The sequence below is a fragment of the Miscanthus floridulus genome, chromosome 11, assembly GCF_019320115.1.
Source record: "Miscanthus floridulus cultivar M001 chromosome 11, ASM1932011v1, whole genome shotgun sequence".
Taxonomy (NCBI): Eukaryota; Viridiplantae; Streptophyta; class Magnoliopsida; order Poales; family Poaceae; genus Miscanthus; species Miscanthus floridulus.
Window position 1 is genome coordinate 45,501,946 of NC_089590.1, and position 21,773 is coordinate 45,523,718.

The following is a 21,773-nucleotide window of genomic DNA, read 5'->3' on the forward strand; positions in this document are numbered from 1 at the left end:
ACCCCCAATTCTTGTTCATTGCCTCCAAAACCATCAATGGACGAGCCCTCCTGCATCCTGTACCCATTCTCCACCACCACCTTAGCCATGGGCACATTGAAACCTTAGAGCACCCTAGTGTAGCGGGACCAGTGAGCAGGGTCGCGCAAAGGTATGAGGACATAGTGTGCCCTAGTCTTCCCAGTATTAAACCTCCCCTTCAGTGTGAAATCACCGCCAAACTTTGTATTCAAACAGACACAAAGGTCGTTGAAGCTAGGAGATTCATCAAACCATTTCAATTCTTCTTCCATATCCTCAAATATACCATCTTCTCTCCTAACACTTCCTCCGTATAAAACTCTAACACAACAATCCATCTGCAAAAGCATTTCTAGAAACTTTATCAAGTCATCAAAATCGTCGTACGTAATGTCCATAGTAATATTAATACCTATTCTAACTATAACTATACTAACTAATCTAATATTAGCATCTATACAAGGCTAACTACAACAACTAATTAAACTAAATCCAATATATAACTAGACTCAATAAATATACTAACTAAACTACCTAACTTTACTATCTATACTAACTTACTATATTACCTATACTAACTAAACTAACCAACTATACTAACTATACTTTACTAATTATACTAACTTTATTAACTATAGTAACTACACTAGGGGAGTACCTCGCGGCAGCGGCGCTCGTCCTCGCGGCGGTGGCGCGCTAGACTGGGGCGAGAGGTGTGGGCGCTGGCCTCGGCGGGCGCGGCGCGCAGCCGCCGTGCGTGGCCGGAGGCGGTGGCGCGCCGGCTGCACTGGGCGGCCGGTGGCCGTGCCGTGCAGACGTTCGTGGCGCGGCGACGGGCTGGCGTGGACAAACGCGGGCGCAGCGGCCAGGCGCGGCCGGGCGGGCAGGCTGCTCGGGCAGGCGAGGCTGGCCACGGGGTGTTTATACGGCTCTGCTGCGCCACGGATCAGGGTGCGGCACTGTCACGCCAAGATCGGTGGCACGGCAGGCCTCGCCACGTCAACGGTCAGTCGGTCCGATCGTCGCCACGTCAGCTCCCTGCGACGCCACCATGCATGGCGCGGCACACCATGGCAATAGGCGCGGCCAAAAGTGTTAGTTTTGAAAATAAAAAACAGACAGTGTTAGATTTATAATTAGTTTACAAAAAGTGTTAAAATTAAAAAAAAAATCCAATTCCCTTAGGATATATTCTGGATAGTGCAAAGTTTATAATCTGCATGAAAGACGTTAGATTCTAAAAGGAGACACTTATATTTTGTGTACAGAATATAAACATGAAAGTTTCCTACGTTCCAAAGGTGCGTATATATTCTGCATGAAAGAAATCGGGACGTACTTTATTTAATTGCCCTAATTAATTAATGTCAAGAAACTAAGTGTCTATCCACACGTCAATTTATATAGAACTAGATAAATTCTCCGCTGCGGAAATTTTGTTGGCACTAATTTTAAAGAAAAGACTAAACAAGCAGCAATGAGACAAAGGGAAAAATAGCAGAATATTTAATTAGGAATGTGTGCATGTGTGCGCGAGTCATTGGAAGAACCGATCGATGAAAGAGAGATAGAGGCCAAGGCCACCACAAGAGGATTTCTCAGTGGCACATCCTGGTAATAAATCTATTTTAGTTACAGAAGATTTGAAATTTGAAATGAAAAATGAAAAATGAGAGAAAAATAATAATGTTGCAAGCCAAGCGGGGACAACATATAGCTGGTTTTGTTGATGCTATCCAGGTGTTTAGCTATAAGAAGAGAGTATTGTAGGGTGCAGAGAGATGGGGAGATGAAGTTGTGGGTAAATATAGTTGTGATCCTAACTTCCAATGGGAAAATATAATTTAATTGGTACTGATTGTATCTTAAATCTGTGAGAACACAAAATAAAAAAATAAAAAAAAAGGACCATGGGATAAGACTCTCCTATGGATTTCAAATAAGAAGGTGCTAGGCTTGGAATCCAGGTCAGGCGGTAGAGTCCCAGAGCTCAGTGCTCTGACCGGTCACGCCGCGAGAAAGCTTTGCTGCGATAACACAAAATAGTGATACAATGCAAAGTTAACACTAAACTTGTTACCTTGAGAGGACGTTATTGGAAGCCTGGAAACAAACAGGAAAGAATAACAATTATTGGTTAGAAGACTTACTGTTATGGTTACCTGATTGATCGATTCGAATTCTGATTTCAATAGAAGGAGCGAGAGAAAACAATGAAAAGCTGGAGGAACAAGAGCTACAGGGCATTACCGTACCGCTAGCTACTGGTATTGGGAGATGATGCTTAACTTGCCGGATGCGTGTATGTATCCGAAAGGGGAAATTGTGTTCTTACTCTTGTTTGTGTGTCTAATTATAATTTTATCTCTATTTTTTGTAACATTGTGATTTTGCCCTCACTTTTATGAAATGAAAGCTCCGTTTACCCCTGTTTTGGATGACCGTTAAATGCACTTGGAAAAAAATAAATCAAAAAAAATCAAAATATCTAAACACAAAGGCAAAAGACTAAATTGCCCCTTATCTCTTCGTTCTCTTCGTCATATGTTCAGAAAAAAACAGAGGCACGGGTCGCTCGCTATTCACTCTTCTCTTCCTGCCGTCCCATTCCCATCTCTCCCTCCCGCCAGGCGGCAGGCGGCGGCGAGCGCGCAACCCCCCATCCACAGACGACCGGGCCGGCCGTCGCTGCTACTTTGGCCCCTTCGTCGGCGACGAGCATCACCAGGTACGCCCCTCCCCTTGGTCTTCTCTTCCTGCTGTGCGAAACCGTGCGCCCAAGCCCTAACATACTATTCGTATTCGGATGTGGAGGGTACGGCACCGTGGTACTGCTGCACTGCCGGTTGCACGACCCGGTGGGTGCGGAGAAGGTTGCATCGGGCCATCATTCTGAATTCTGATTCCCCGAGTTGTTTTTGCTGCTATCTTGACTTGACGACGCGGAGCCGTGCACTGCACTGCACTGCAATTGCATTGCAATGCACTACATGTATGGCCGTGTGAATCACTGAATTGAGAGTGCACCTGCGCCTGACCATGGGCACTCTGGCATGCCGCAGCATGGTCGGGCGGCAGGCGCCCGAGCGGGCAGGCCTCCAAGCGCTACGCCATGAGAGGACAGGAGCAGCGAGCCCGGCGAGATGGATTTATGCGACGTTGGTGAAGAGATTAGGTAAGATTTGGAGCTCATGTGATTTGGTCTGTAGGAAAATTAGTATCAATCTGTAGGAAGAATGAGTTTCTGTCTGTAGAGCGATTTAGCTAACTATGTATTCGGTGATGTGATTTGTAGGCCAAATCACATGGATATGAGCCTTGTTGTTAGAGTTCTGTCATTTTTCAGTTTGCCTGATGGGGGACCAAAATCATGGCAATAGGGTAGAACCTTGCCTACTCAAGTTGTTGACATGCATAGCTTTGACCTACTGCAGCTAGTTAATTTCATAGCTGGGCACTACATGTGGAGTTCAAAACAGTACATAAGTTTATGGTGTGCATTGGATGAAATTTCTAGAGGACCTTCTATTGAGATTAAAACTGATGAGCAGTTGATTGAGTGGTTTGAACTCAATAAAGAGAAGGGAAAGGTGTACATTAATGTCCAAATTAATGATTTTGAGGGTCCATTGCAATTTTCACCAACAAAACGTAGGTGCCACCCTTCTGTAAGGAATAGAGTGTCCACCAATGAGATAAACACTGCTGAGAGAGCCACATCCACAAACAAAAAAGAGAGAGCCACCAAATCCAAAGCAAAAGGGGCACACCATGATGAGGGTGTAGGAGTTGATGAGGAGGGCATATATTCTGACACTGATTCACTTGTGGCAGCAAGTGATAGCAGCTATGATAGTGACTTGGCTGCATCCTCTGATTCTTGTGATGATTGCTCTGACCCTGAGTTTAATCCCGATGAACCAGTTGTTGTTGTTGATGATGATGATGAATATGACCCTCCACCCTTCTCATATGATGTTGATAATCCATGTATTGATGTAAATGTGGTGTTTTCAGACGTGGATCAGTGCAAATCTGCAGTTACACATCATGCCATCTTGAATGATCATGCTTTTGATATTGTGAAAAAGGACAAGAGCAGATTTAGAGCCATATGCAAGAGAGCAAATCAGGGTTGCAACTAGAAGTTTTTTGCATCTACAAGTAAAAAGTACATTGGTTGCAAGGTGATTTCAAATTTTTTGTAACATTCAGCATCAAGTAAGAAGTATTAGTGTGCAACAATTTACTAATAAAATGGTTCTTTTCTTGCTGTTTTTTTGTAGGTTAAGACTAGTGGTCCAAAGCATACTTGTGGTTCATTCAACAATTGTGGTGAAACAATGGCCTCCAATAAATGGGTAGCTGAAAGAGTTGTCGATTTACTGCGGGAAGACCCTGAAATGAGACCAAAGGAGTTGCAAGATAGCCTCAAGAAGAAGTACTCGATAGAAGTTCCATACGATAGAGTTTTCAGAGGCAAGCTAAGGGCAATGGACATCATATATGGGAAGTGGAATGATAGCTATAACTTGCTACCAACTTATCAAGCTGAGCTTCTAAAAGTAGTACCTAGCAGCATCGTTGACATAGACACCGAAGAAGATGACAATGGTGATTTGTGTTTCAGTAGGTTCTTTGTTGTTCTTAAACCATGCATTGATGGGTTCTTGCAAGGATGTAGGCCTTACATTGCCATGGATGCCACACACTTGACTGGAAGGGGAAGGGGTCAGTTAGCAGCAGCTGTTGCAGTGAATGGTCAAAATTGCTTATTTCCAGTGGCTTATGGTGTGATTGAGACCGAGTCTAAAGAAAGTTGGACTTGGTTTGTGACAAACTTAAAGAAGGCTATTGGTACTCCTACAGGCTTGGTCATTAGTACAGATGCGGGCAAAGGACTTGAGGTGGCTGTACATGATGTGTACCTAGTAGTGGAACATAGAGAATGCATGAGGCACTTGTGGAAGAACATGAAGAAGAATGGGTACAGTGGTGAGCTTTATGGTAAGAATATGTGGGCAGCTGCCAAGAGCTTCACAAATGACAAGTTCAAGTACTTCATGCGAAACATAGAGGAGAAGGATCCTAGTGCACTATCCTGGTTGGATGACAACCATCCATTTGTGTGGAGTAGAAGCAAATTTGGGGAAGAATGCAAGGTAGATTACATCAACAACAACCTCTCTGAAAGCTTTAACAGTTGGGTGTCCAAAACCAAGGATTTTCAAATTGTGGATATGCATGACAAGATAAGACAAATGATCATTGAGAAATTTGTTTTGAGAGCCAAGCTTGCTAGTAAAATGTCAGGCACAATCATTCCAGTTGTGACCAATGCTCTAAATGCTAAAGCCAAGAGTATCAAGAGCCACGAGGTATTGATATGTGGGGCTAGAACAGCTGAAGTAACTGTGAACAGATTCAGGTACGCAATCAACTTAGGACAAAAAACATGTAGTTGTAGGGCTTGGTAAGTAACTGGACAGCCCTGCACCCATGCTTTAGCTTTCATTTCTAAGATTAGTAGAGAGGTACGAATGGATGACTTTGTGCATGAACATTCTCTGTTGATCGGTTAAAAAAGGCATATGCATGTTCTTTCAATCCAATGACATCCAAGGATAATTGGCCATATGTTGATTTGGGCTATAAAATCAAGAAGCCTAAACTGAGAAGGAAACCAGGAAGACCAAGAAATTCTAGGATCAAGTCCTATGATGAGGCCACCACCAGTAAGAAAAGGAGACCATGTTCTGAATGTAATGAACTAGGCCATATAGCGAAGCATTGCCAAGGAGGTCCAACTGCTAGTCAAAAGAAGAATCGCTCATCTTCTCAAAATGAACCATCTTCACAAAAAATGTGAGTCGTGCTCATTTGTATTTCAAAAGAGGATTTCGTTAGTGTCTGTTGCCTGCCATACTTAAATGACTACTCAAAAGATGATACAGTTGTAGTTGTGGTTGTTTGCCATATTTAATGTTTGTTGCCTGCCATATTTAAATGACTACTCAAAAGATCATTACAACTGTAGATTTTTATTCAATTGTAAGTATTTCTTGAATTTAAATCAATAATAGAAGTAGCAACTGAAACCAGCCCAGCTTAAATGTTGATGGTTAGTCGGCCATGTTTGCATAGCAGTAGAGCCAGCAGTCTCTTCATCCATGTGAATTGGAGCAGTTGTACTCTTGTTATAGTTGATTTGTTGTCCAGTGGCGTTTGCAAACTGATCGAGCAGTGTGGATCGACCTTGGATGAATCCAGTCTGGTCTAGATCAACAAGCTTCTTGATTTGTGACTGTAGCCTTGTAGTCAGGACCTTGGTCAGTATCTTGACGCAGCAATTTTGAAGGCAGATGGGTCTGAAAGCGGAGACTGTTGTTGCTCCAGGCTTTTTTTTGGCAACAATACCATGTATGATATGTTCACCCTTTCCAATTGCACTTCTTCTCTGTGAAAGGCATCCATGAAGCACATGATGCTATTCTTGACCGTTTCCTAGGCTACAAGATAGAAGCTTGGGCCAAACCCGTCTGGCCCTGGTCCTCAGTTGCCGCTGGACTGCCTTGATACAAGGCTTGACAGTCAAATTGCCACACCGAGCTACCTTCAGTGCCTATGATTGTTTTGAAGTGATCATTCAGTGCTCTAAATGTTGATGGTTTCCCTTGTCATATCTTTAGGTTGTTTCTATGCCATTTGTAACTTGTGCTTGTTTTGATGTTTTAGTGTTTTACAAAGTTTCATAGTAGAGAATTTCTATTAGAAAGTTATTATTGTTTGAAAAAAATGCTTATTTAGTCAACTTGTTTACTGAAACATTTTTCTTCATTCATGTGAAGTGCAACTACAAGTGCAAGAGGAAGGGGAAGGGAAAGGGAAAGGGGAAGGGGAAGGGGAAGGGGAAGAGGAAGTGTAGGACCTGGAACAGAAGGAGCAGAAGGGGCTGGAACAGAAGGAAGAGGAAGAGGAAGAGGAGGGAGGTTGGGTGCATTGTTGGGAATAGATGCATGAATATGATGTATGACACTGAACATGTAATATCTCACTATTAGCTACCGCTTTTGTTGGACTTGTATGTTGGATGAGGCTTTATATTGTATAGATACTTTTGCTACACTTTCATTTGATGTGATATTATCTATCTATATTTGCATGCTGTGTGGAATCATAGGTAACAAGTTGTGTAATTATGCTGCCAATTTTTTTAGAAAATAGGGGTAAAATCACAATATATTCAGATAAGTGGGGGCAATTTCGCATGGGCAAACTTGTCCTTACTGAGCCAATTTAACACCGTTACTTGCTGTTACCAGAGTAGGGGTAAACTTAAACTTCGTTTTCAAAAAACAAGGGTAAAATCACAACGATGACAGAAACAGAGGTAAAATCATAATTGAACGTCAAAATAGGGGCAAGAACGCAATAGCCCCTATCCGAACAGGGAATCAGCAGATGATGTTGCATTTAGCGAATAGTACTCCATAGAGATCAAGCGTGTGTGCGTGCAGCAACAAAGATGTTGTTCTGTCCAATGGAGACGTTTGCAAACGCATGGTTGCATGAGAGTAGTAGTAGCATAAGCTTGATTGTTTGGTAGTGGGCGTCAGAATGGCAGACTGCATCTGCTGAGTGCTGAAATGGGGAATTGGTATTTAGGCCGTGAAAAATACTCCGAATGCTCCAAAAATTTGGGAAAAATTCTCTCAGTCATTTTAGAACATGAGGAACCCAAATAAAATATTTGGAGCTTATAAAAAGATATCTTAGAGCATCTATAAATTTGATTATGCTCGCAGAAAAGTGGGAAAGAATTCCAGAAAAAGCCTGAAAATCCCCGGGACGTTCTCACATATAGTTGATGGATGATGAACTCAAAGAAGTGATTTGGAATAGAAGGAAAAGATTTTTGGAACTCCAATAAAAAAGATTAAGATAAAGAAAGCAGTTATTTAATTATAGGAAAAGATAGAGACAAGCTAGAGAAAGATAAACGACTTACTAAACGCGCTTTAAAACTTTACTCGCTCAAAATACAAAGTCAAGCAATAAGCAACATCACATCAACAAACAAGCCCGTCATATTAGTTCGGAAAAGTTTAAAAATTCATATTTTTCTACGACTAAATTTGCGCTAAATTAAACTAATCTTGAAAAGTTTTATGTAAATATTAAAACCAATGTATTATTTAGTGTTATCTATTTAAAAATTAAAATTAGAAATTAGAAATTTTGGGAGCGTGACAACCCAGTGAGCTGGAAGAAGCCGACTGTGAACTTACGGTTGCCGGAGACGAGCTTGTCACCGGCCACGAGGGACTGGCCGGGCGAGAGTGCCTCCATGATGGCAGCAGAGCACGAGGGAGTGTGGAGGATGAAGAGATGTAGTGCTGCTCCCAGCAGAATAAAGACACGCATAGTGATCCGCGATTGGCAAAGTAGTTTGCTGCTCGGAGAAGAAAGGTGTCCCCCTGGATAGTTGGGCGCCATGGGGTTACTTATTCAAATAGTAATAGTAATGCATAAAAACAAAACTTGTCCGAAGTCAGCTTTTCTTAAAATTTGACTAAATTGAGAAAAAATATTCTCTAACATTTATAGCTCCAGATACGTATGTTATCATGTTATGAAAATAGCAGCAAACATAGCGTGTAGGAAGACAATAAACCAAAAGACAAAGTAAGAGGGCCGCAGTAGGAGTCAAAAGGAGAAAGGTTAGACTGAGGAATGAAAAGAGTCAAAAGACCGAGGAACGACAAAATATGGGCTCGACAGGAGTACGAAGGACAAGCAAAGAAAATCACCGTACTTTAATATGTACGCTCCACGATAAGTCTATTTGATAATATAAATATCGATATTTTTATAAATTTAATAAAGATTTAAGATAGTTTAACTAGAACAAAACTAAAAGGCAAGTTTTTTTTTTTTTTGAAACGGAGTGGTAGTTGCTTGGGTCCGCAAAGAGCTGAATGATAACAGCTTATTTTTTTTGCTACGTTACTGTCCACCAAGGCATAGAAAGAATCTTTTATTGTTCATGAAATATTAAAGTTTATTTTGCAATCTAGACTATGATTATTTATATTGCTTATTTAAAATTTTTATTTATCCTCGTATTATTTATATTCATAAATGTTAAAGTTACATTATACTAGAAATCATATTTTATCATTATATTAGTTTCTCAGGTCCAAGGCACCAACCACATCTTTATACTTGCCCCAAAAAAACATTAATTTTTTAGGCAATTCTCAAGCATCGGTTTTTGTCAGACAAGGTCCAGACCTCTAACCAAACAGGCCAAAGACCTATGTCAAGCAACATGACCTATGTCAGCCGGACAAGATGATTGAATCCTCCTTAAAAGAAAATATTCTTTTAAGATGACTTAAGGCCTATTTGCAACGTAAAAATTTTGTGGAAATTTCAATGGAATCAAGCAATTTTACATGAAAAAAAAAACATAAGAATAAAAAGAATTTCAGCATTCTAAGGAGACCCTGGGACCCTTGATCATGAGTCTATCCCCTGCTGACGCTGTTCTCCATTGGCTTCCGTCTCTTCCTATTTTCTCCTTCCGTTTGGCCAGGGGCGGGGGTAGCCGGAGGAGCAGCACGAGACGCCTGCTTCCCGGCCGGAGGAGCATGGCAGGAGCAGAGCTGTGGGCAGAGGAGGGGAAGAGCAAGCTCGTCCGCCACTGCCCGCCCCAGCCGCGAATCTTGACACCCTCCTACGGCCGGGACCTATGTGAAAAATCCACTCGGGACAGCGTAGTGTGACCGAGGCTAGGGCTGGGTGGCTGGGCGACCGTGCGCTTCCGTAAGCATAGTTACTGATACTTGAAACAGGTTATCAAAAAGACAAGCAAACTAATCAGCGAACTTGTATCGTTCGTTCCACTCCTGGCAGCCGATAAATGGAAATTTCAGCAAAACAATACATATATATGATTTCATCTATCCCATCAAGTTCCCACAAAATTTCAATACACAATACCATGTGGTCACTACCTTGGAAATTTTGGGAAATGAAGCTTAACAATCATTGGGAGTTCAGAGAGTTCCACTTTGGACCTACCCAATAATATAGTCTTCAACTTCTCATCACATATCACAATATTCTTATTCGTCGGGTCCTGCAAATCAGGATAGTTGTTACCATCTCAAAAGGAAATAATGATGAAGCCACATAATAGAAATTTTTGTTTCTGTAGCAAAACCAAACACTGTTCTTCATTTTCGCAGAAATAGCTAGGAGTGAAATAGACTTTCTCCTAGTCCTACTGTAGCTCCTAGAAGAGGCAAGACAAGCGGAGGACGGACCAAACCAACGATTATCTCTGCAGTCTTTTTCATGAGCCTGGACTAATTTTTCAGTCGGCTTAGGCTTTACGTTACATGGTAAAAGGAACAGCCCACTGTTTAGCTCCCACATGAGCGCTACGCACCTCCCACGCTCGACCAAACATGCCCACACCTTTCTGCATCGCTGAGAACCGGACCTAACATTTTGCTCGTGCAGACACGTGTCGCGCTCACCACCATCTTCGCCTTCCACTCGAAATGTCTAAAGCAGCAGCGTGTTATGTGGGGGCAACAGTACCAGCGCCACTCCAGGGCTCGAGATGCCGCCAGGGGCGGACCCAAGGAGGCGCATGCACAACAGGCGGCTGTAATCAATAGCAATTAGCAGCCGGTTAGGGAAGTGATTAATGGCTGGGTTAGAATCGAGGGGCTGGGAATTTAAGAGACTCCTATTTGTACTTTGTAATCGGCTGAGGAAAGATCAAGCAAGAACAAACCTATTCCTAATCTCTCTGTTCTCTCTTAATCTCATCCCCTTCACAATTGGGCGCAGAGGGGATAAACCCCGTGCCATTACTAACCCGAGCTATGAACTCCGTAGTCGGGGTCCTGCTACCCTGGGTGCTGGTACTGTCGCCCCCACATAACACAGCGCAACCATCGCCAGCATCACCTCACCCCGCGGCTGTCCTCCGCCTCGAAGCGCATCGTCACCCTAAACCCATACGTTGGCATGTCTCTGCACCACTAGTCAGAAACACGAATGAGCAACCTCCTGCAGAATCACAAACCCCTGTTCTTTTTTCTTGCTTGTTTAATACGATGTGTTGGTGAATCTATCGCTTGTTTGTGTAGATCATATGCAAATCGAACCCTAGCCCCAAATCTAGGCCACTCGCTCACCTTTCTCGCTGTCAGTGGTGGAACTGTTGCTATGGCGTCAACTATCATTTACTTGCACACAGCTTTACATGCAGGGGAAGAAGCCATCGGCATCATCGTCCACTCCTGGTTATCATCAGCTTGGATGAGTTTGAATTGTTGCTTTGTTAACTACTCCTTAGGAGATTTGATTTGTAGTTTGTTGGCTATTAGCCAATCGGAAAGTGGATCGCCTCCATCTTCCTAGGGCAACCAATGAGATGAGCCAATAGAAAGAGGACCAAAAAGACTGGTTGGCCAAAGTTCCAAAGGCACTCCCCAACATGCGCGGAAGGAAGGAACCGATAGAAGGGTGGACCTTTCAAAAGAGGTGTCGAAAGGAGATATCCAGAGGCCAACATAGAGTCAGCTTTTGGATCAAAGGGTGGAGACCCTTATGATGAAGTTAGGCCTCAGAAGATTGCCCTCCTCAAGGGAAGGCAGTCTCTGGTCTTCACACTCCACCCTCTAAAAAGTGCGAAGGATGAACAGGATGCCATGTCGACTGAGGGACCCCACCCTTGGCCTCAGGGCACACTACAGTGGTAAAGGATGATCTGGGCTTGGAGCAAGAAAAGACAATAGCATACCCTTCGACAGTAGGAAGGGGATGTGTGAGTTAATAATAGACAAGGGAGAGGGAGAGGTCAAATAAACTATAAACAACCCCTACCCATAGGTTTGTAAATCAAGTCATTAAGAAATAACACAAGCACATTAGCATTGTCACGGCCGACTATACACGAGGAGTATGGCAGAACAATTGATGTTAAGCATGGAATTATCTAGCTACATAAACCACTGCTCAGCGCCTCTTATGAGGGATCTCTATGAATCAATACATGTTACAGTATGCTTGAAGGTTTCCACTAAGGGGTATTAGATTAGAAACATGGAAGTGATATACCGAATGTAAGAATCATATGTCAAAGTGCCACAAATGCCCATAGTTGGCATATTTCTGAGTTTAACCAGGTATAGACGGGGTTCGACATGGAAACATAACTACTTTATCAGCTCCAAATTAAATTAAAGCGCTGAACATAACGGTGCACCTAAATTGTCAGTTCACGTGGACGATCTGGAAACAGGTGGAATACCAAGCAGCATGAAGGGAGTGAAATTTCAAATGCTAAGCTATCAAGAACCCGAAGGGCAGGCCTGGTGCAAGCGGTAGAGTCTTACCACCTGTGACCGGAAGGTCCCAGGTTCGAGTCGCGGTCTCCTCGCATTGCACAGGCGAGGGTAAGGCTTGCCACTAACACCATTCCCCAGACCCCGCACAGAGCGGGAGCTCTCTGCACTGGGTACGCCCCTTTAAGCTATCAAGAACCCAAACGTCAAAGGTTCTCATCCTAACCAAGTAGAAGCTATAAATACACAGAAGAGCATTATTAAGCATTTTTATGCATATAGTGGCAAAGTGGACAAAAGTCCTGAATTATCAAAACGTCATTCGGCACCGCACAGATCAATTCCCACACCTGTAAACACTACCTAGATTTTGGAAATGACATAATCTCTTCATATAATACTAATAATAATAATAATAATAATAATAATAATAATAATATTCTGAACTCTCATCTCACGAACTGTTGGCAGCATCAGCTGCCATTCTGCTGTTTTCCCATTAGCCCAAAACTTCATGTTTTCCCCCAATCAATGTTCTATCCAAGGTCAGTGCAAATTAACTCTGACGAGCAAGCAATCAAATCCTGTCGCAATAAATAATGATCCCAGCTAACACGGAGCACCAACCTTAGCGACTAATTACAGATTTCTTCGGAAAGAAACGAAGGGGCCCAGTCTATTGCTATACGCATAGATTGGAAGAAGTAGTACCTGAAGTTTGTTGTCCTTGATGTACGACCAGACCCGGAGGAAGAAGGAGATATGGGACATTTGGGACCGGCCCCCGGCGAACTCTCGCAACTGGGTGGACAGGTTCACCAGATCCATCAGCCCCGCAACCTTCTTGGGGCATTCGGCCGCCGCCCGCCTCAGTACCATCTCCCGCCCACCCACTGTGAAGAAGTGACTCCGGATTCGAAGGAGAGTGAGCTAACCGAGGCAATCACAGAATAGAACAAATCGGAGCAAATCAACGCAAATACCAAGCACAAATTCTGTCGAATACATCAAACCGAAACAGGGTTTCATGCACCTGATCAGCACTTGCTGCACTCAGTGGAGGAGGGAATGACGGGGTGAGGGTGGCGCCGGTGGGGAGGTCTGGAGGAGGGGGCGACGCCGGGGTGGAGTAGAGCCGGTGCTGGGGGAGGCAGAAGGAGCGCCGCCGCGCTCGGGTGGGACGAGAAGCGCAAGAGGGGCGCAATGGGTCCGGGGTACAGTCAGCTAAAGAGATTACTCTTCCTAAAAAAAAAACCATGCTGGCGTCTTTTTTTTTTTTACATACGCCTCCCGCTGTTGCTGCACCTCACGCCTCCCGCTCGTCCAGCTGCATGCGAGAGAGATAAGGAACATGGCGCTCCTGTATGAGAACACAGTGCGCGTGTCCTAATGCGAGAGAGCCTCAACTACATGCGTGAGAGAGGGATCACAGTGTGTACCCCAACGCGGGAGATAGAGCACAGTGCGCGTGTCCCAATGTGAGAGAGAGGGAGAGAACACGGCGCGTATGCACATGTGTTGAGCTGGCTGCATGCTCAACCGTGGGAGACCATGCTTGTTGGTGCAGGGGCACCTGGTGCAGCGCGTGCTTGTTCGTGAGTTAGAGCGTGTGGGAGCAGCACGTAATGCAACGTACTGAAACAAGGTGAAATAATTGAAACATATGTTTGCAACATATGTGTATAACCACTCGAAATATGCAACATCCAAACAAAGCATTTGCATATACGTATGAAATAGGCGAAATATTTGGAACATACACTTGCACGTACGTGTATAGCCACTATAACATATGCAACATCCAGATAAAACAGCTGAAACATTGGGAAAACACACTTGTAACATACGTGTATAGCAATTGCAACATATGCAATGTTCAGATGCGACATTCAAAATGAAACAGAAACATACATACACCTGAAACACATAAGCTGGTGCGGAGCTTGATGCCATGGTCACCCGTCACGGGAGCAGCAAATGGTGCATACAGATGCGGGTCTCTGTTCCTCTCACAAGCTCACTGGGCTAGTCATTCTCTCTCTGGTTACCGCGCACTCTCTGATCACACCATGCATGCACCGGCCCCACGCACCGCATGCATCCCACACCGAGCGAGTGGCCGCACACGCTCCTAAGCGTTGACCCGCAGAAAGGATAGGTGCGGGCCGTCTGACTGTAACTACGTACGCCTCTTTTTTCTTGGTTATTATCACGCCGCGTAGGTTGGGGTCCCTCCGAACGGCCGAACGTTCTCAACCAAGCATTACGGAACAAAAGCTAATGAAATTACTCATCAAGCAAATGAAAATATAGAGATTTTCAAAGTTTGGACTCAATTCGCACGTTTTGCTGAATTTAACATTTAATTCATGTGTATTTCAAAATTTGACACCAGAGACGTTGAATCTTTTGCTTTAGACATTTTCTCCCTATGCTTCATCTTTTACATTTTTTCTATTCTTTCCTTTATTTTAGAGAAAGAACTTTTTTTTTGTTCCTAGCCATGTGAAAAGATATTTTTGCCCTCGCCTCTCATTTATATTCTATCGACTAGCAAGGCATTCGGTCTCCCTCACCGCCGATCGTGCTCCTTTCTTCCAAGTCTAATAAAACTTGTCTATAAATCAAATCAAGTCATCAATAGACAAGTTTAGAGCTTGTTTGGAACAAAGATATAAAACAGAGGCACAAGAAAAAACAAAAAAAAGCAAGATACAGGCACCCTAGCAAAATATAGAAAAGGAAATTATGTAGGAATATAATGAAAAAGAGTGTTTGGAACCCAAAAAATCAAAACACAGGAGAGCAGCTGAGTGAAGCACTTAGTGGAAAACAATGAATCAAACTACACATCAATAGTTACCAGTGGAAAACAATGAATCAAACTACACATCAATAGTCTGGGGCCTGCCAGTCTGCCACCCCCAACACGTTGGTGCCTCCACAATAACACCCCCCCCCCCCTGAAATAGCTAGTTATTCATTCAATTAGCAAGGTAGTGATGCTAATTAGCACTTTAATTGCTTGTTCTTCTTCCATAATTGTCTAGGATTAGTCTTTCTATATTTTGTTTTTTTTAGTATACCGTAAAATAAACTTTTATTTGGATATTATCCATACTATTGTTGTGTATGCATTTGATCATGTATGATTGTTGTTTGTTTAAATGCCCCCCCCCCCCCCCCCCCCCCCCCCTAAATCCTAGCTCTGCCTCTGAAAGTTACCTAGCTCTTTTTACCCATGGTAATGCACCCCATCCAATGAATTTAACGGCGTAGTCACCTAGGGCTTCTGCGAAGGAATTAGAAACCAAAGGTTGAAGTAGATTTTTGCTTTCGCGCGAAATTGTAAAGGAGGTGCAGTAGTGTTCCAGAGGAAAGGAAAGGTGTTTTCCATTGTTTCAAACGCTCTGCTCGACTCGTGTTCCCACCTTTTCATTTCTTTTGATTTTCCTAGAAAAATCTTTTGATCCAAGCAACCCCTTAGAGTCTAATACATATAACAACCGGTCTCTTTTTACACTTTAAATGCTTTTTTATTTAATAGACAAGCGGCCTGTTCGCTGGTTGGATTCAGCCAGCCCAAACCAGCCAGCCAACAGTGTTTTTCTCTCACAATAAACCAGCACCAGCCAGCCCAAATCAACCCAGAAACTAACCATCGAACATGCTGAAGGATAAAATGATCCGTTAAGGGTGTGTACGTGGGAAAAGAAACCTCAGCCTGCATGTTCAGCCAATCGACCAAACGAGCATCATGCTTGTGTTTCTCTCACCCCAGTCGTGTCGACGAGGCTATGAGTGTTAGGCTTGTGTTTCTCTTTCCTTAATCCGGATACGATTGTACCCGTCCTTAGTCCCTTGCCTCCATAGCTGCTCCTGTTCCTCTCTTTGCATTATGTTGCGTTGCCGTCACCCATCGTTGCCCACTCGGCCACGAAAAAATTGGCGTTAGATATTTTTTTATCGACGATCGGGCATGACGCCGTTGCTCTTGCTCCTCTCTTGGTCCATACATCAGCATAGTTGTACACAAGTTACTCTAAAATATTAATTTAAAACTATTTAAAAATCATAGTTAGACTACATGAACCAGCCTTAGCCTTTACATACTTTCACCACTTATGGGCTAAACTATTGTTAGTTGCCCATACATCAGCATACCTGTAAAGTTCTACCACCACATTACTATAGTTCTAAACTTGAGTGGCTTCAAAGTAAAACTTCTTTTGATACAAACTTAAATCGATATGAGCATTGAAGATAGCAGAGGTTATGCTAACTTCACCAGTTGGCTAGTGCAGTAGCAGTAGTGCTTACTGCTTAGTATATGTGGACGTACGTAAACAAAGATCCAACATAGTATAATCACCAAAAATATATTTTTACAAGGTCATCCACACATATGGTTACAAAGAGGTGTAACATGTATAACGTACATCAGCATTCTTTAGAAGACATCTATCTCTAAGGTATCTGTGGATTGATCCAAATTCTGCTGATGTAAAAAAGTACTTCTACAACATCAAGCTGAGCCACCAGCAATAGCATGAAGCAATCTTGGCATTGGAGGCATATCAGGCTCAGATAAGCCCTCAAGAAACTGTACTACCTCAACCATTGTAGGGCGGTCAAATTCATTATCCTGAATGCACCAACATGCAACTTTGCAGACTCTTTCAACATCATCTAGGTTGACATCGCCACCCAAGTTTGCAGCCACAAGGCTTCCAATGCCTACGTTGAGAAGCTTGTCCACGACTTGCACAGGAAAACACTTAGCATGGTCATCATCGGTAAAAGCTTCTTTACCCGCGTTCCTCCTTCCTGATATGATCTCCAACAAAACCATCCCATAGCTGTAAACATCGACTTTCGATGTAATAGCTGTTCCGCTAATCCATTCAGGAGCAAGGTATCCAATAGTTCCTCTCATTGTAGTTAGAACACAGCTAAAATCCCTCCCACGAAATTTTGCCATTCCAAAATCTGCTATTTTTGGAACGAAAGATGCATCAAGAAGTATGTTTTGTGGTTTGATATCACAATGTATTATGCAGTCTCGACAGCTATGATGCAAGTATGCTAGCCCTCTAGCAACACCAAGAGCTATCTGATATCTAATGTTCCAACCCAAAACGGTACCATGTCTCTGGAACAGATGGGCATCAAGGGAACGGTTTGGCATGTGCTCATACACAAGTAGTCTCCTATCACCTTCACAACAAAACCCGACAAGCTTAACCAAATTGACATGTTGGATGATGCCTATTGAGCTCACTTCAGACCTGAACTGCTTCTCTCCTTGTCCTTGGTAGGAACCATCTAGCCTTTTCACAGCTATAGCAACCGAGTTACTCAGGCACCCTTTAAAAACAGAACCGAAACCACCTGCGCCTAACTTCTCCGAGAAATTGTTAGTTGCACGTTTCATATCAACATACCTGAATGCAATGATCCCAATGCCACCTTGATCATTGTCCACTGGATGACTAGATCGCTTACTGCTTCTCCAAATCACAATTAGGAAGATGAACGCTAAGGTGACAGTGCTTACACCCACAGCAACACTAACACTGATGATCATTACATGTTTATGGTCTTTCCCACTTTGCACCTCTTTTGCAGCAAGACGAAGGTAGAGAATTTCCCCACTGTCATCAGCAGCTATATTGGTTAGATCGTCGTGCCAAACAGAGCAACCACCTTGGCTGTAGGAATACGCTGTGCAAGAGCAATTACTCAAACAAAATCCCTCACATGCTTTTGCACTTGTAGCATCTTGTATACCTATGCCATTACTGGGCAGCCTACTGAATGGCATAGGATAGAATTTATCTGACATACTTGTACGCTTGTTGCTGTCGTTGCAATCCAATGGAGTATTTCTGATGCACCCACCAGTCATGTCCTCCAGTTTCCTATCCTCAGGCGACCTTACAGAGAAGCCCTTCATGCAGGAGCACAACGGATTTGCGTTGTTAGAGCAGATTGTGAAAGCTCCACAAACAGCATAGACATTACATTGACTTCTTGGAGAGTAGCTGAATGTGACCCAATCATTTCTGTCCCAGTCCCATACGCGCACCTCCCATTGACCAGAGACATCTAACACAACCTGAAATATTGTGCTCTCATTCACCAAGGTGTAGGAGAAGTAGACTTCCTGGTCATTGGTAACAAACATGTAATTGCAGTAAGCGGGATCCGACATCTCCGGTATTGCGTTGAAGTATCTGCCATTCCACTCGCCAGAAGACCAATACTCTGTAGACGATTTCCATGACAGCCTCATGCTCTCATCAAGGCCAGGAGCTAGGCCAATGGAATAGACACTAGGAGCTTGGTCATTCAGATTCCTTCTTGAAACAAAATGGCGGTTCAGACCGGTGACCTTGTTTCTGCCCAGTTTTGCACCGGGTAGCAGGGTGTCGGTTGGATAGTCAAAGCTCTGCCAGAATATGTCTGAGGAGTTGGAGGAGCTCTGCAGGACAAGGTTCCCGTGTGCCAGCAGAACAGCGACGGTGCTGTTGGCCGCGATGTTGGCCTGGGTAGACCAGACCTTGGTGCCATGGGCTATGATGACCAGGTTGCCGTCATCGGAGATCATGAGCTCCGGTGAGGCGGGACTGGAGACCGGGTTGTCCCCGTTGGCACTCCACACCGGTGTCAGCTTGGCGACCTTGTGGAACCATATTCCAAGGTATGAGTTGGAGGTGGTGTTCGTGGAATTGTTGTTGTTGGTCTGGAAGAAGCCGAGCGCGAACTTGCCGTTGCTGGAGACAAGCCTCTCGTCTCCGGCCAGCGAGCCACCACGTGAGAGTGTATCTGTCGCCGCAGAGCATGTAGGAGGAGTGTGCAGGGAGAAAAGGAGGCCACAAAGAACGGCGAGGAGATGCATGACGAGAGAAGTGGATCAGAAGATGGGAGATGAATGGGAGAAGTTGGTTTGCTCGCAAGTTAGCGCGGTGGTGATGGTGGACGCTGGATTGCATTGCAGTTGCAGAATGCAAGAGACGATGTCGTTTTTTATAGAAATTGAGGGAGCCCACGCCATCCATCCCGGTCCACCTCCCATTTCTTCTTTACCTTGCACGGACCACGGAGGTAAACAAAACTTAAAACGTCCATTTCTTCAAAACAAAAACTTAAAAGGCCCACACACTTTTGACCGGGGAGTGTTCGACTGGTTTTATCAGCCAGCTTATTCGCTGGCTTATAATTCATGGTACAGTATTTTTCTCTCTAAAAAAATCAGCCATATAAATCAGCACCAGCGGCTTTACAGCCAGCCGAACAAGCCTTACTTACACACGGTTGCTTGACTTGACGACTTCACAAGACAAGGAAAGTAATTATAAGATTACTCAATTTTATATGCCCAACCAATATTCGCATGCTTCCGTGAAGCAAATGTAACTTAACCAATCAGGCAATACACATCCTACTAATGGTTTCACATACGAAGTAAAAACTACTTCACAAATTGTCGATTTTTTAATCCAATTTGGACCACACGTTAATGATTGTGTTTGAATTTAGATAAAAATTTAGGGGTTACTTTGCATTATTTTATAATAATATAAAGATGGGTAATTTAAATGCAAATTTAGAGGGTTATTTTAAATTATCTTTTAATGACAGAGGTGGGTAATTTATGTAAAAATTTTAGGATTATTTAAATTATCTTTCGTAATAGCAAATGTGAGAAATTTACATACAAATTTGAGGGGGGTTATTTTAATTATCTTTCATAATAGCAAAGGCGAGTAATTTACATACGAATTTAGGTGGTTATTTTAATTTATCTTTCATAATGAAAAAAGTGGGTAGTTTAGATGCAAAAGGATTACTTTATGTGTTTTCTCATAATGACAAATGAAGGTGGATAACTTTTTATAAAACTGTATAGATCCAATATCTATTATTGACGATGATGATTATAGTCTACTGACAGATAAAGCTAAAAGGCAAGTTTTATAGGACGGCGATTAGACCTGCTATGTTGTATGGTGCAGAATGTTGGCATACGAAAAGACGACATATTCAACAGCTAAGTGTCGCGGAAATGCGTATGTTGCGTTGGATTTGCGGTCATACAAGAAGGGATCGAGTTCGGAACGATGATATACGCGAGAGATTAGGGGTAGCGCCAATTGAAGAAAAGCTTGTCCAACACCGGTTGAGATGGTTTGGACATGTGCAACGGAGACCTCCAGATGCACCGGTGCGTAGTGGAATCCTAAGTCAGGATAGTAACGTGAAGAGAGGCAGAGGAAGACCGAAGTTGACTTGGGTAGAGGCAATAAAAGGAGACTTGAAAGGATGGAATATACCCAAAGACTTAGCCTTAGATAGGAGTGCTTGGAAGACAGTTATTCACGTGCCTGAACCTTGATTGCTTCTGTTGGGTTTCAACTCTAGCCTACCCCAACTTGTTTAGGACTTAAAGGCTTTGTTGTTGTTGTTGTTGTTGTATGTTTTCTCATAGCACTCCTCATCAGAATTTATTGTAAATTGTAGGGCCTCCAATGAGCAATAGTTGGATACACCAACTAGTGTTGTACAGAACACTTAGACTCCTAGAATAAACCACTTCTGATCCCGGAGACGTGCTCCACCTTCAAGATCCATGCATGATTACAAAATAATCAGCGGCAAATTATTGTATCATGTAAGAAGTTTAGAAGTGACAAGAAAAAAGATAAATCATATAAATTCTCACAAAAAATGCCCGGCTATCTATTCGGTAGACTCTAATCGTCATTAACACTAATGTCCATAGAATCTGTTTTTTAGAAGCATTTTTATAGCTCTCTATTATGAACATAGTCTAAAGTGACCCCCTAAATCTAAATTACCTATGTCTGTTACTGTAAAAGAGTATCTCAAAGTACTTATTACTCAATGGAAGAATAGTTTTCCTCTTTAATGCTCCTTGATCCTTATTAGTATGTGAGATTAGCTAGAATGCAAAATATTATGGAAGGATGGAATATATCAGTATATGGTTGGTTGATTCTCACTCCTATAATTTTTGGCGCAACATTTCTTATCAGTGCTAGTCATCAGTCATCAGTCAGATCTGTGCCTTTTGCCCTTTGGTTCTGTATCTGACAAAATGTGTCTGCTTCTTTTTCTTTTGGTTCCCTCTGTAATTGATAGCATGATTAACCTTGAGGGGTCGGCAACGGACAACTGACTTATGACTCTTTGAACATGGAATCACGCTCATAGTGGGAGCACTGATGAGGAAATTGATGGTAACAGGAAATAAATCATAGTCTGAGAGTCCAAGTAGTGACTTGGGAAAATGGAATCAGTGAGGCAGCAGAGCAGTCAGAACAGAACAAAGCTACTCCACCCAATTCAAACCAGGGATCT

The 21,773-nt window shown here is 43.1% G+C and overlaps 2 protein-coding genes and 1 pseudogene across 3 annotated transcripts; 1 reads left to right on the forward strand and 2 right to left on the reverse strand.

Annotated features, from left to right (window-relative positions):
• Window positions 1–4,349: 4,349 nt before the first annotated feature.
• On the forward strand, window positions 4,350–5,890 carry LOC136491874 (uncharacterized; annotated as a pseudogene).
• A 4,057-nt stretch (window positions 5,891–9,947) lies between these two features.
• Window positions 9,948–13,662, reverse strand: LOC136493209 (upstream activation factor subunit spp27). 2 transcript variants are annotated; one of them, XM_066489270.1, is made up of 3 exons: window positions 13,423–13,662; window positions 13,101–13,319; window positions 9,948–10,165 (listed from the first exon to the last, which is right to left on the reverse strand). In XM_066489270.1, exons 1-3 carry the CDS (start codon window positions 13,645–13,647, stop codon window positions 10,037–10,039), a joined length of 573 nt encoding a protein of 190 aa, XP_066345367.1. In that variant the 5' UTR covers window positions 13,648–13,662; the 3' UTR covers window positions 9,948–10,036. The 2 variants fall into 2 exon arrangements, with proteins under 2 accessions (XP_066345367.1, XP_066345368.1); XM_066489271.1 differs by having other exon boundaries at window positions 13,101–13,282; window positions 13,423–13,563.
• Window positions 13,663–16,914: 3,252 nt separating this feature from the next.
• On the reverse strand, window positions 16,915–19,290 carry LOC136493033 (G-type lectin S-receptor-like serine/threonine-protein kinase At2g19130). The gene has a single exon (XM_066489062.1). It carries the CDS (start codon window positions 19,288–19,290, stop codon window positions 16,915–16,917), a length of 2,376 nt encoding a protein of 791 aa, XP_066345159.1.
• Window positions 19,291–21,773: the final 2,483 nt, after the last annotated feature.

What these genes read in the sequence shown, in the direction of transcription:
- LOC136493209 (XM_066489270.1), bottom strand. Translation starts at nt 13,647, where the DNA reads ATGGTTTTTTTTTTAGGAAGAGTAATCTCTTTAGCTGACTGTACCCCG. An exon ending in GTGCAGCAAGTGCTGATCAG is followed by an intron (nt 13,320 to 13,422) that starts GTGCATGAAACC and finishes TGCCTCGGTTAG; the next exon opens with CTCACTCTCCTTCGAATCCG. An exon ending in TCAAGGACAACAAACTTCAG is followed by an intron (nt 10,166 to 13,100) that starts GTACTACTTCTT and finishes CCTGATTTGCAG; the next exon opens with GACCCGACGAATAAGAATAT.
- LOC136493033 (XM_066489062.1), bottom strand. Translation starts at nt 19,290, where the DNA reads ATGCATCTCCTCGCCGTTCTTTGTGGCCTCCTTTTCTCCCTGCACACT.